The 15,168-nt window shown below is 29.9% G+C and overlaps 1 protein-coding gene across 1 annotated transcript; it reads right to left on the bottom strand.

The window, feature by feature from the left end:
- Nucleotides 1–846: 846 nt before the first annotated feature.
- Vps60 (vacuolar protein sorting 60) lies at nucleotides 847–7,115 on the bottom strand. The gene is made up of 5 exons (XM_088227378.1): nucleotides 6,902–7,115; nucleotides 5,372–5,523; nucleotides 3,620–3,785; nucleotides 2,700–2,823; nucleotides 847–1,633 (listed from the first exon to the last, which is right to left on the bottom strand). Exons 1-5 carry the CDS (start codon nucleotides 6,968–6,970, stop codon nucleotides 1,464–1,466), a joined length of 681 nt encoding a protein of 226 aa, XP_088083504.1. The 5' UTR covers nucleotides 6,971–7,115; the 3' UTR covers nucleotides 847–1,463.
- Between the last annotated feature and the right edge of the window lie 8,053 nt (nucleotides 7,116–15,168).

Raw genomic sequence — 15,168 nt, 5'->3', positions numbered from 1 at the left:
CTGAAAGAAAGTTAAAAATCTTAGCTTGCATCTAGGTGCACAATAGAAACTATGTACAAAAATTCTTATTGATTACATTGTATAAACAACAATGAACGAAACATTTAAAAAATGAGTTAAAGTGAGTTGAAAATGAACTGTTATTGGTAAAAACATCAAGTAATCACCGCCAGACATGTTATTAGTATGTATTTGAAAGAAAAATATTTAGGAAGATATTTGGTGCAATAAACCAAAATGAAGTGTGGAGGAGATAATTTAATCATGAATTAGAGACACTGTACGGCGAATCCAACATTGTACAATTCATAAAAATAAGGAGATTATAATGGTCGGGCTATATCCATTGATGGTACACCCACTAAAATTGTTAATACCACTCCAGATGGCAGACGACGCGGAGAGAGACCAAAATAAAGATGACTGGATTATGTGGAAAGTGAAATGAGAGTAATTTACCTGATGAACTGGAGAAAAGCCGCAGGGTGTAAGGAGGAATGGATACAGATTCTAGAGGAGGCCAGGGCCCACAACGGACTGTAGCACTACTAATGATGATGATGAAGATGAATCACCACCAGATATTGACGGGCCGTATGTATACTATCTAATATGCATTTTGCGAAGTTTACAGGAGGGCAAAAAAAATCTTGATATTTTTTTAAGAAGTTATCATATACTGTAGAATTGCCAAACAAGTGTCTATTGCAGCAGTTCCTAAAAGGTGTTCCATGGAAGGGTCACGGGGGTTTTGAGAGTTAAGGCGTATTATAAGTAAAACTGTGAAAAAATTTCATTCTTTCCATGAAATACTTGCCGTAAAGATTTTTAATTCTAAACATGGTCTTTCTTTTTTTAAGTCGAATATTACAACATGCAGCAGGGTGTCATGGGTCTTAAAAATAAAAATTTTGTCAATTGACTTTTTATTGTCAAGATGGGATTTTGCCAAAAAAGGTATATTAATAAGGGTTCCATAGCCAAAAAAAATGGGAACCGCGGGTCTATCGAACATGTTTGTCAATTCTACAGCATCTGATAGCTTCTTTAAAAAATATCAAGTTTCGTTTTTGCTCTCCTGTAAACCTCGCAATTTGCATATTTGATAGTATACGTAGGGACCGTCGATATACTGTAAAAAACTGCATCACAGGTAAATCAAGATGGCTTACATCACCTAACAGAGTTAAGTAGAAGACAATGCTGTACAATATATTTTGCTGTGTACTTTATTTTTCTTCCATTTCTATAACATAGGTTGTATTTTCTACATTAAAATATTTCACATTTGAAAAATCCTTAATATTTTATGTAAGTCTTAATATGTGCCATTTACATATAAAAAAATTAACAAATAAAAAGTACGCAGTGTTTTTCATTTAACTGTAATACAGTAAACATTAAATAAGTGCAATTATATTTTTTTTAAATTAACATCGGTGCCAATGGAGGAAATGTTCATTTCAATGAGTCGTTTTACTAGCGCTAGGCAATTGAGGCAAGCCAAATTCGTCAAGTAGGACTCCATCTTTGTTTCTGATGCTATCAGCTCCTGGCTCCTTATCCGGGGCTTCGGGGGCCTTTACAACATCATCCAGGTAACTTGTGTCATCGTCCAGAGCGATTTCATCACCTGTAAACATAATTATATTATATTCAAAGAGTTTTGTAAAATTGAATATGTTAGATGTGCTGCTATTTTGAAGCAAAAATACTTAAGATGCCTTAACAGTTTAAGGCGCATGTTTTTTTTTAATGAATTACAATGATATTTATTATTAATATTTAAAGCATTAACTTTGTGGCTGAATATTTTATTGAATGTTATTTATTTTACCAGTTTTGGGACATACCCGTCTCTTCCATTGTTACTTACTAAATTATTACTTAAAGATAAAAATAGTTTTTTTAAATAACTCAGGTGTTCACTAATTAAAATGCAATTCATATCCTTCAGTTTACAAACGTTGAAAAAAAATCAAGAAATTTTGATACTCATGCGCTAAAGAACACATTAGGTGTCTCCACAATAGCATTTTATCCAAATTCTTGATTTTAATTAACAGGAGTTAAAATCTTGCATGCATATAATAAAAGATGAAAAGTAAATAATATGGGAATATTTCACATGAGAAAGGCTTCAAAAAATAATGTTCTTTGATTTAATAAACAATAACCTTTCAATACAGCCCATTACATGATGTTTCATTGTGATGGTCACCTTCTTCCACTACTCATTTTTTCAACTATTTCACAAAAACCAAAAGAAATAACTAAATAAAAATAGGAATGCAAAAGGACATTTATCTGAGCACCTTAAAATGAAATCTAATAAAAAGAAATAGCTTACAGATTTTAAGAAAAAAAATTCTTACCAAAAACTGGAAAGTGTCCAGTGGAACATGTATTGTCCTTAATAGTAATAAAAAAAACAACAATTGCAGATAATGATGTGAAGGATTTATAGTTCACTTTACGTTTTTACAAGATATCAATCAAATGCTGAGAATAATTTGCTAAACAGTTGTTATTTTCACTAAAGTCGATCAATCTAAAAATCACTTTATGTTTTTCTTTATTACATACAATACATAGGCACACTAGCAAACACTGCTTGCCTAGCCAAAAAATAAAATAATATCATTTGCTTAGCGATGAAGGAATTAAATGAGACAAATTTATTGCATGTACACATGTACCTAAGGCATCAAGCTCGGCAGCCAATTCATCTTCATCAATATCTGGCATTCCGTACTGTCTGCCAAGAGCCTCCTGAACCTCATCAGCCTGTTCCAGCATATCCGCCATCTCATCATTCACATCCTGCAATAAAGGAAAATTATGTATATTTGAGCATAAAATACAATTTGAAATATTTCCAAAGTTGGGTATCTCAACGTGGAAGATTTCCATATATACAAAATATAATATACATAAGTAATATTTTATTCTCCAATAAATAAAATAGGAGTCCTTATTATTGTTTATGCCACCTTTGAGGTTTGCCTCGTATAATCAGGACAATAATTATAGATGCAAACAGATACACATATTTACTGTAGTCAGGCTATCTCTTAATTGACAAATAGGTGAAAACGCATCCCCTGTAGACGCAGCCAATCACTGCACAAAATGGAGATTATCTTGCTCTCCCCAACTTTATTAAACCATCGTAAATAAGTAAATAAAATATAAAAATTAATATGATAATAATATGTTTGAATCTTACAATTACTTTCCACGCATCCCCTGTAGACGCAGCCAAAGATCACTGCACAAAATGGAGATTATCTTGCTCTCCCCAACTTCATTAAACCATCGTAAATAAGTAAATAAAATATAAAAATTAATATGATAATAATATGTTTGAATTTTACAATTACATTCCTCGCTATGCATGGTCTGCTTTGCATAGTAACAATATCACTGTGTTAAAAAACCAACCACTCATTCTAATAATATTATTTCTACCTCCATGGATTTGACTTTAATTAAATTTAATACGCAATAACCATATCAGAAGTTATTTATTTTTAAGCTATCAATTTCTTATATTAACACAGTATTATTTTATAAACATCCAATGATTGAGTTTTTTACATTTACACAATTAATTTACCTCTATTTGATCAATATTAATTTTCTTAAACTCCTTTTTCATTTGAGACAATCCGTCCTTCATTGCTGTAACTGTGGCATGCGTATCCTTGAGTGTCTGAGTAGCATAGTTTGCTTGCTCCATGTTAAAAGATTGAGATCTCAAATTATCAACTTGCTGTTCATACCTGAATCAAAATGGCAAATATATTTTTTAAGTCATTGCTTATTCAAAGTGCATGAAAAAAAACAAAATTTTCATCTACGACATTTCATATTAAAATAAACATATTTAAACACAAAAACATAAATTTTTTAACCAACCGTGTAATTATTAACGAATGCCAATGAATAAATCAATATTGACAGTGCAAAGGCAAAATTTACTAGTGATATGTAGCAACTTTACAGAAGAGTCAATTTTCAATAAAAAAATTGAAAAATAAATATTAAGTTGATAATAACAAAAACCATTTATAATAGCTCGACAGGTTTAAAGAATAGTTTTTAAATGACTGCTACAGTTGAATCTCGAAATTCCAAAAATATATCTTTATTACAAACTGTAGGCTGTCGACTGTATGTATCCATTTAATTTTTTTCCATACATATATTTACACAGAATTTTAATTAAAAAATACATCTTAAATTTAAGCTATAACATAAATTGGAAAAAATGCCCACAAAGACTTCAGCATCGGAGCGTGGGCCATTGCTTTTTTAATTATCAATAAGTGTATAGAATATAAATATGGTACGACATAACCATGAAAAGAAAAGAAAAGAAAAAGAAAAGAAGAACAAAATTAACATAACAATATTTTGAGTTTTTCCAAATTTTTGTAGACAAGGACTGGATTCAACTCCCTGGGGAGCTGTTTATATTAACATATTACAACAGAGATGAAGAACATTTAAGAGAAGGTAATATAGAAGTCTAGGCATCTACAGGACTTATGACCTGTCAATGGCTGGTTTAAGTGGCCACTTTACACACTGTGTAACATTCACCATTCTGCCCATATTTGAGCATTTATATTCCTTCAATTCTTTCATCTGTTGATGTTTGTGAAGTTAAAGAGCTGAAACCTTTATTTATGCGGGTGAGATTCATCCAATTGAATTATTTCACCTACATACTAGGCAACACACCAGTTCTTGTCTATGAAAATTTGGACAAACTCAAAATATTGTTGATAAATCCACCTGGTCCATGAAGAAGTATAGAAATTGAAAAAAATAACATTTTCAGGCGTATAATTTTTGGTTTAATTTTTTTTTTTATAAATCTTTGGTATAAGGTAATTCATGTTTAAAAAAAAAAAATTATTTAGCCAAATATGTTAATATTAAAAATGTTTGTAAAAGGCAAATTTGCCGTTTATGTTTATAAAATAAAATAAAATAAAATGTAAGATAAATACTTTATTATTAAAAATTTACTATGAAATCGCCTTTATGTTAGTACATCTCCCCATCCCAGAATATCCCAACGAGACTAGCCAAATATGGCAATCCTATTCATGCCACAAAGAGAAAAAAAAGCATGGGAAAGACATTCATTATAATAAAATAAATAAAACAACTTTGTTTTTAACCACTAACTTTTTTTTTTCCACCGACCGATTTCAAAGCAAACAAGCTTCTTTACGTTACGTTATGTAAAGTTAGTGGTTAAAAACAAAGTTGTTTTATTTCTTTCACTTGTATTCAGTTTGTTTAGATGAGTAGTATGCTTATTAAAATATGATAAATAGTGGGTCGGTCTACATACATTTTCTTTTGTTTCAAAACACGCAGCGCCTTTTGCTTCACAGAATTTTTGGCGGGTCCTTCTCGCATTTTGGCCATTTGATCTTTATATTTTCTTAACTCCGTATCGAGCTTTTGTATTTTTTTATCTATATTATCAGCACGCCCATCAACCTTAAAAACAAAAAATAATATAATATTATTGACCCTTAAACACCTACAGGTCGTGGCGACACTGTTGAATACAAAAACCCAAATTCCTCGGAAATCCACAAAGCTTTGGGCTAGCTGCACAGAATATCTTCTTACAGTGTTAAATCAGTTCTGCGTATGCAGTTGCTGCCAGTGATGTATCCATAAGCATGGATCGTCGCGCGTCGTAGAAAACATTGTTATATTTTATAGTTCATCTTGTGATTCAGTGCCAGAAATTGAAGAACATTCAGATCATATTAAAAGTAGGTATCCATTCCATGTTCCTATCCTTTCTCAAATATTTCCCAATCACAAAACTGAATGAAATTCGATTTACATTTACAGTCCGCCTTTTCGTTAACCTGTTAAGCACCTGTTAAGAACCACTAAATGCGAGCGGTCACAGTGACCTCACGTAGATGAAAACGTTATTATTTCATATATTGAATTATGTCCAGTTTTGGAAACAAAAACTGCGACTCTCATTTAGAAAATAATGGCTAAAGCCGTCAGTCAGAATACGTTGGAAGTGAAAAGACAGGTATAGCCTATGTGAAACTGAAGTAATTACATGGTAGGAGATTTTGTGTTCCTATAAAAAAAAAGTCTGCAATGAAAATGTCCCAGTATATTAGATTATTATTTAACAGGGTGCATTTGTCCAGTCTTGTTGCAGCAACGTTAGATATGAGTCCATATGAGCGATCTAATAAAATAATAATATTTAACCTGGTTGTGGTGCCGTACCTAGTATCGCAAACTCACAGATTAGAAGACCGAAGTTCAAACCCCACTCTAGCACAACCTGATTCCCATTTCCAAATGGTGAGTTAGTTATTTACAACTTGATGAAAATTTAAATTTTTGAGTAAATCATAAGAACGCAAATATTTGACTTTAAAAAAAAATATTTAGTTTATTTTCACTAAGCGATTTCACAATTTCAGCAATCAGATTTTTCCCTTCTATGTAATCTTTACGCAACAAATCAAATAAGAATTTGTCTGTCCTTACCTCTGTTTTGTATAAATACATTGAACTCCTTAAAAAGATACAAGTCTCGAAGATGTCGCGAAAGTGATGAAACTTGTCACTGGATATTCCAAATTTGTGGATTAAAGTATCAATCGTCTTTTATTTATATAATAAATCAAATAAGAATGTTATTGTCATTAACATAAGCATTAATGCAACCAGCAATTTCAAAAAGTTTATGCTATGTAATATCTGCAGCTACTACTGACAAGTCAAGTTGTTCAAACTATTTATTATTATCAAACATAAAACTAACATGTTTACAAGAGGTCATTGAAATTTCACCAATTGAAAGAACACCACCCAAATTTACGACACTTACCCCGGTAATGCAGTCATTTATACTTGGCAGTGGCTCCTTAGGCTTAGATTTTCCAAATATTCTGTTCATTTTGCCGAAAGACTTACTTAGTGTATCAAATTTGAAACAATGAACGTGAGTTAAAAAACAAAATGTTTCTATAGATGATTCATAATTATCGCAAACGTCGCGGTGACATATTACTACGACTTACCAGCTCGGAAATTGTATCTATGGTTTTCTTGGGGATACCAGAAATTAAATAATATACCTACCTACTTACTTTGTGTAGATTCACAAAAATATAGTATTTTGCTAATTTTACACAGAGTAAAACGTGGAAAATTACAAATTTAGTGCTTCAAATGTGAATTTTATAACTTTAATGATTAAATATTGATTTCCTATTTGTAAAAACTAAACGTAGTCCCGATTATGGATGCAAAGGAAGAATTCGTCATTTTTATTACCAAATTAATAATCTTTATAGACGAAAAAAGCATTCTTACGTTGTTTTAAAAATAATTTTTAGTTTATTAAAAATCTTTTGTCCTAATCAAAAAAATAAAAACAAGTTTTTCAGTATTTTAATTTTTGAAGTTGTATGTTTTTAAATAAATACAATCTTATTGAACACGAATTGTCTTCAAAAAATACATTTAACATATCTACATAATATTATATGAAATAAATTATGACAGCACTTCCTCCACGTACCCACGGTCTTCCTATCGATTTTGGCTTATTAAAAAAAATGTTTATATGTTGTCATAAATTGAGTGGAATTTTTAAATGCAATAAACTGTGACACTAATTGAATTTAACTTTACTGCTTTTAGTACCTCTTTCATTTTAAGTTTGGGAAATTATATGGAGGTCTTTTGTTAAACATTGTCATTCTTTTTTATGACCAAATTGCAATTACACAGTAGCCAAAACTTTTCATTCACTTGTATAAATACATGTATACATAATTTAAAAGGTTGCCAAAATTCTTACACACTTACACTAAATGGTCACTCGTACAAGCATTACTACTACCCATTCTAGATTACGCTGATGTTTTCATGACTGATTTAAGTTGTGAGCAACTCGATAACTTGAACAACTGTAGAATGCATGCATAAGGTATATTTTTGGTCTTAGAAAATAAAATCATATATCTGAATATCGTATACAACTGAAATGGATCAAAATTAGAGTAGCGGAGAGACTATCACTCCCTTTCACGTTTGTTTACTGTACTTCATAGTCCTAACGCACCTTAAACCGTATAAAAAATGAAATACTCATCAGTTCATGGTTTACCTTTTCGTTTTAATTCTCAAAGCACCCTTTTAATACCCATCCACAATTTCTTTTTCTTCTCTTACTCAAATAGTGTCCATGCAGCTCGACTGAGAAATTATATTTCATCCACTATCAAATATGTTACTACAACATCTTTGTTTTAATCACGTCTAAAGAAACATCTCTTTTCTCTTTCTTAATCTCTCCTCCTTTCTTCTTTCCTATTACTTTATCCCATTGAGTATAATTATCATATATACTCAATGGGATAAAGTAATAGCAATATATATCAGAATTGATTTAAGATAATTTAAATACAAATTCAGTTATTTCTATTTTTGTGTAACTTTAGCTTTTTTTATTTTTATTTTCTCTTGAATATGTTTTGTAACTTGAGTTATATAAATACAACTTTAATTTTATTGGTTGGTAGAAAGAAATTGCCATTTGGTAATAAACCCGCCAATGTACAATTTACATTATATACAAAAAGTTAAATAAATATAATCTAGTTCCGAAAATCCATTTCTGTTCTGGTATTAAATACCTATTAATTTAACATCAATTTCGATTTTTCATAATTATTTTGAAAAATCAGGTACTTAACTTTATATGCGCCCTTCATATAAGTCATTAAAATATTAATTATATAATCATGCAATCAACGCCGCTTATTTCAAAGTTAAACTCCTTCAACTTCTAGTCACAGAGGAAGGATTATTACTAACAATTGTCAATTATATTTTAACATATAATGTATTAATTATATAGGTAACACTACTTTCCTTTGTATTGATGGTAAAGGACAGTAAAAAAAATTTTTCTTCATCCCAAGAGACATTTGACTTCTTTGACAAAATATATTTCCAAAATAGTAGAGTTCCGCAAACACCGCTCGGGTGCCCCTGAGAGTTTCCCACTTTTTAACCCAAGGGCTAATAAGGTGTGTTAATAATCTGGAATTAAATTCATGATCAACCAAATCTGGATTCCATACTAGTTTAGTAACATTTATCTGAGCTGGTATTATTGCTTTAATAGCGCGTATTCACGTACTAATTCCGCGTTACAAAAGCGCTTCCTACGGCCGCGAAAGCGATCAGAATACCAGCTTAGGACGCCCAACTATAGCAGACGACATAAGAAGCAGACGTTAATATTTTTGTAATTTCTTATCTCAAATTAATACAGTTTTTTTAGTCAATAAAAAAAATACTTTTATAAAAGTATCTACTCTTAACCTTTAACTTGCAACTTTATTGATTTTGGGAGCAATCTACCGAACTCGATGGTAATTCTACCGATTTTTAAACGTCTTAGAGTAGAGAGGCAAAAGGAAGTCGTAGCCACTCCCCCACCCCCTCCTCCGCCCAACACGAAAATGACACTGAAAACTGTTCCTTAAATAACAGTTTCTGTCAGCGTGGCTTATGAAACTGTCCTAGCTGATAACGAATCGAATTGATGGAGGTTTGTAACGCTGCCTTCAACGAAGCTGTATGTCGTATACATGATAGGAATTTGTATTTCCTATAGGTATATTACCAACCGTGTTTACCAATATTGTTTCATTCTGTGTCAATCAATATGTTAAGAAATAAAAACACAGTTTCATCGATGTGATACATTTATTTACATGGATTATTTATTTATTCTCAAATCGTGTTTGTGCTAATAAACATTATTTAGAATATAACTGACAACAATAACAATTTATTGTAATAGACGACTAATATTTTTCATTGACACATTTGTATTTAATTGTTTTTCTAACGTCAAATAACACTTACCAAATTATCAAGATACAAAACATTAATTTACATAACTTTTAATATTATCCCAACGATTGTTTTCAAGATTCACATTTTCATGACATAGAAACGATTTTTCGTAAAATAATAGACTGATTGACATATATTATGTAGGTAAGTAGATAAACATGAAAATAAATATTAGTTATTCTATTTTTTTTCTTATTCTAGTTATTTGACATATTAAAGTCGCAACAACTAGCTACAAACAAACAAATAAATAAATTATCATAATATGTACATACTTAAGTAACATAATAAATATTATGTAAAAACACCATATCGACTGCTTCAAGGAAAATAACCATAGGCATGTGGAAACTTACATTTTGTTATTTTGTATTACGTATAGCGCTTTCAATGCTTGACTTTTTAAAGAATATATTGGCTGAACTGAAAAAATCGGTTGATTAATGTGTTTAAATAAATATTCATTCGATTTTATCTGAGAATACCAAATGTGAATATTACCTTACTGTCTTTCTTGGAGCAAGCGTTTTATTACATTTATTTTTCCTTAAAATAGATATACATGATTCAATTCATGGAAAATTAGTAAAATTGCTTTAAAGCATCATAAAACGAAATAGAAATGCATTTTGCCAGTAATTAAACAAACACGTCATCTTAATCAAAATTTGATTTTGTTGTTTCTAATGTAAAATGTTTTTATGTGTGAATAAGGAACGGTTGCATCGAAAAAAGTTAAATCAATTAATTTTATTTTAAAATAAAATGAGTCCCACGAAAAAAAAATATATGGCAACACATTTGAAGTAACTTCTTTTTGCACGATTATTTACACGTATTATGAAGGTAGGTACTTTCTACTTCGTTTTAAAAATAATAAAAAAACATACGTTTGTTTAATAGGATAATATTTTATCACACATAAAGCTCTTTAATACGAATCTAAATTAATTTTATATATCGGTACTAAAAAATGATACTGATTTTATGAAGATTTACTTGTGGTTTTAAATGTTTTAGTATTTTTAGCATGTGAAAATTCTACAACTAATTTTGTGGAAATAAAAAGTGATAAATACATACGCATTTTTTTTAGTAAGAAAACATTTAATTTAATCGTTATCAAATTAATAATACACATATATTTATGTTAATTTAATTCAGTGAATTGAGATCCGTATAAAAAACAATGATTTTCCACAAACGTGGAAATTTTGTTTTAATTCATACGTACTACCTACATGTTCATCTTAACGTTTATTAAACGATTTTAATGGCTTTATGATATTATTTATTATCAATAATCAAATCAATTTTACAACATTAAAAAACAAAAAAAACACCTAGCATAGACTTGGTTTGACTAGGTAAAACTGCGTAGGGTCTGGGTACCGATAGTGGGTCAATTTTTTTTGTGTGGCTGAATTTTGCAATAGTTTGAACTCAAAAGCTAAAATTCGGTTTAACTGTAGTTTAATTATCGTAATTTTGGACTGCGTTGTATTTTTTTAGATTTACTAACAATATAAAGAGTTGCAACGGTGTTATTGAAAGACGGGAAATGATCCACACGGGTATAGTGGATCACAAATAAATCAATAGTAAGTCATTCTAGTATACGGTAAATAAACATGTATTTAGACTTGAGTGAAGATGGGGGCAGCATAAGAAATATTTCTGATTACTCAGAAAATCGTGATCTACTGTGTGTTGCGGATTTAATCCACTGCACCCTATGCGGCCATTTTGATTTTCTAGTTTAAAAAAATACAAATGACTTAGTTTGTTCATGATAGTGATACGTAACCAAAATGCACGGAGTTTACGTTAAAATCAATGCCTTATGAAAATGTTACATGTAACTTATCTTTAAAATTTGGTTTCGAAACAAAAAAAATAAATGGACCCACCACGTGTACGCACTGTCACAGCTACCAGACGGCTAGTGTTGATATGTTTGCCCTATGAGGCAGTAAGCGAAATTAAATTGTAGTGATTATTTTACGTGCTTGATCTACTCTACCCGCCTGAGCCACTTTCGGCACTTTGACCCAACTTATTCGGATATATCTTTATATAAATAATTCCTCTGTACGTGTGATGTCACCGTACTCCTCCTAAACCGATTTACGTGCAGTTTTCAGAGAAACATAGATCTTTGCGCTGTGCATGTTTGTAGATATTACAATTTTCAATCGAATATGTAAAAAAGAAGTTAGGAGCATAAATGTTTAATTCATCGATCTACCAGGGTTGCATTTGAGGAGAGTGCATTTGCAAAAAAATGGAAAGATGTTGTTTTTTTGTAAATAAAAAGTTTGTTTTTGAATTTTTACAAACAGCATTTGTTTTTTGTGGATCTCAATTAGATTCTTTCCTTAAATTCTTTATAATTTCTACCCATTTGTTTCTTTTTATTGTATTTTTGGTAACACTAAAATAATATTAAATTCAGTACATTAAAAAAAATCGTATTCCTACATAAGTCCACCCCTTTGTTGGTGAGACGATCGGAGTTTGACGTTTGCAAAAAGAATGCCATATTTGAAAAAACATTTATTTTATGTTTTGGAATTCAACCATAAACAAGTACCTAGGTGCCTACTTAAATTAAATATTTTTATATAATTAATTTTAAGTTTTGGAATTCAATCACAAACAAGTAGTTAGGTACACACTTATATTTCATATTTATTTTATTTTTTATTTTTATTTGGGAAATCAACAGTTCTACATACATATTTTTAGTAAACAAACAGATATAGTGTATAAACTCAGAACTAATAACAGATTTCCACATAGTATACAAAATTAGTAAAGAAAATATATTACATATCAAATAAATACATACAATTTATACATATAAAAATGTTATTTTCATGTACTCAATAATCAAAGATTTTTTAAATATTTATTTTAAGAACATTATGTTTCTGTAAATTGGGCGGGATAGGGACAAGAATGCTTGAAGAGAGGATATGGAGGGGAGGGGAGATGTACATATTTATATCAATGAAAAGTCTTTTTCAAAGCTAATAGCAGGGAAGCCAACGTTCGAGCAGGACAACGTCCAACGGGTCCTCTAGTTATTTATATATTATTTATAGTGGTTTTGAAAAATTTTGAAAAATAATAACCGAAATCATTTTTATAGTTTAGATAAATTTAAAGAAATTTAATTGCAGAAAATTTTACTTTTAAAATATAAACGTTGTATATTATAAGCAAGGTAAATAGTAAAGCAACTCCTATATAAAAAAATATAAAAAACGTTTTTATAAAGACCGGTACAAAATAAACAATGCTGCTTTTGTATCATATTTTCATAATACATAATTATAATATCTGTACCTTAAAGCTAAAATGCTGGAAGTCACATTTGGTAAATTGTTAAGAAGAGCGGTTGGAAGTTGTAAAACTGTTTCAAATGTATTTCTCGAAGAAAACAAACCATTTATTGCTGCTTTTTTAAATTTAAAGGCTTTCGATAAGAATATTTTTAAAAAAAACATTTAAAGCATGGACTATCAAATAACCATGGGACTTTAATGTTTTTTGTTCTAACCACCTGGCCCGAGTCCTAATTCCTCCTCGGATTTTAGTATAAAAAGTCATGTAGAATATTGAATGAAAAACAATGTATTTATAACATTTTCTTATGCAAAAATGTTAAATTACGTGCCATTAATTATTTATGAAAATAACAGGTGAGTATAAATTTAATGACATAATATCAATAGTAATAAAACAGTAATTGAAAGTAAACAGTATGTGAAAAAAAGCAAAGCAAAATAATGAAATTAATGGCAAAAGAAAGGATATAGTGGTTAAGTATTGTTGATTATGACAAAAAGACTTAATCTTGTGTAAAATCCCTCGCTGCGTCAGAGGTGGTTAGTTATAAAAAATGTGGAATTTATTCAGTATCCACTGTTTTAATACCAGGAAAGAATTTGTTTTAAAGCATAAGTATTATTACTCTGGCGTTTTAAAACAAACTGTTTCAATAGTGGTATACCGGAGGACTTCAATGTTTTTAGCATTAGTAGAATCTGAATGTATAAAGAAAATGACATTCATAACTCAATTTTGGAAAAAATGTGACTTCCAGCCTTTCAGTTTTAAGGTACAGATATATTTCAAAACAAATAACGTGTTCTAGTCAAGAAATGGATAGCTAAAGGACTAGAAAGAAGCTAAAGAATTCGTCCATACATGGGAGTATAAAACTTACATTGGCATTATAATATTTGTCTGTTTTTTTCTTTATTCTTCTACAAAAATACATAAGTTAAAATGTTACCATTACACATTCACACTGAATGAAAATTATCAAACAAAATAACATAAATAAAATTTGCGGAAACCACAATGTACCTACATCTATACAAACAACAAAACTAAAGAAGTACAAAAATGAATAACCTAGCTCTTTACGACATTTTTTGTATGCTTCATGGGGCAAAGTATCTATAAATTACATTTTTTTAAGAGTTAACTACATACAAGCTGTAAAAATTGTTGATCAAAAAAATTTAAGAACAGAAAAAGATCTGAAATTTCCATCGGTGATTTTTCTATTTCAGCTTGATTAAAAATTAATAACTGACATAGGCAAAATGTTTGAATACACGGTCAATCATTAAAGGGCATGGTAACACAAAAATAAATATTTAAATTAAGATTCTCCTTTACTCACAAGGCAGGTGTGATTGAAATGTTATGCAAGTTTTAAACATCCGCCCCTTTGATCATTTGATTAAAAACTTATAATTCTTCGACAAATCTAGACCAGCTAGATTGGAAGTCAGGTTTTTTCTTCGTATCGATCCAAAAACATTCAAATGGTGTGATAATTTATAATAATACGCTGAGTAGGTACAATTAAATAAAATGCAAACTATGCAACAACTTAATAAATCAAAAACAGTAAAATACAAATTAAAACAACAAATAACAAAAAAAAAGTAATAATATGTACACTGTACGGCGTGTTTGTAAGTTTAATAATGCTATGGTAATGTGATAGGGCCTGTCGGTGAACTAAGTAAATATTCATTTTATGCTTGTGTAAGCACGCACATATGATTTATGTGAAAACTTGTTTTAACGCGCACATAAGCAAAAGTTATCAAATATTTAAACGGACCGTAAGTTAATAGTGTCACAAAAAGCTGAAAAAAGATAAATAAAAGTCATAACTGCATACCAACTTTA

The sequence above is a fragment of the Micrasema longulum genome, unplaced genomic scaffold, assembly GCF_059751315.1.
Source record: "Micrasema longulum isolate JH-2025_06_02 unplaced genomic scaffold, ASM5975131v1 h1tg000501l, whole genome shotgun sequence".
Lineage (NCBI taxonomy): Eukaryota > Metazoa > Arthropoda > Insecta > Trichoptera > Brachycentridae > Micrasema > Micrasema longulum.
This window is presented reverse-complemented; position numbering and strand designations above follow the sequence as displayed.

Excerpts from the sequence above, each read along its gene's own strand:
- Vps60 (XM_088227378.1), bottom strand. The coding sequence starts at position 6,970 with ATGAACAGAATATTTGGAAAATCTAAGCCTAAGGAGCCACTGCCAAGT. Across the intron at positions 3,786-5,371 it reads GTTTTGAAACAAAAGAAAAT|GTATGAACAGCAAGTTGATA; the intron begins GTATGTAGACCG and ends ATTTTGATTCAG. Across the intron at positions 1,634-2,699 it reads TGCCGAGCTTGATGCCTTAG|GTGATGAAATCGCTCTGGAC; the intron begins GTACATGTGTAC and ends TTATGTTTACAG.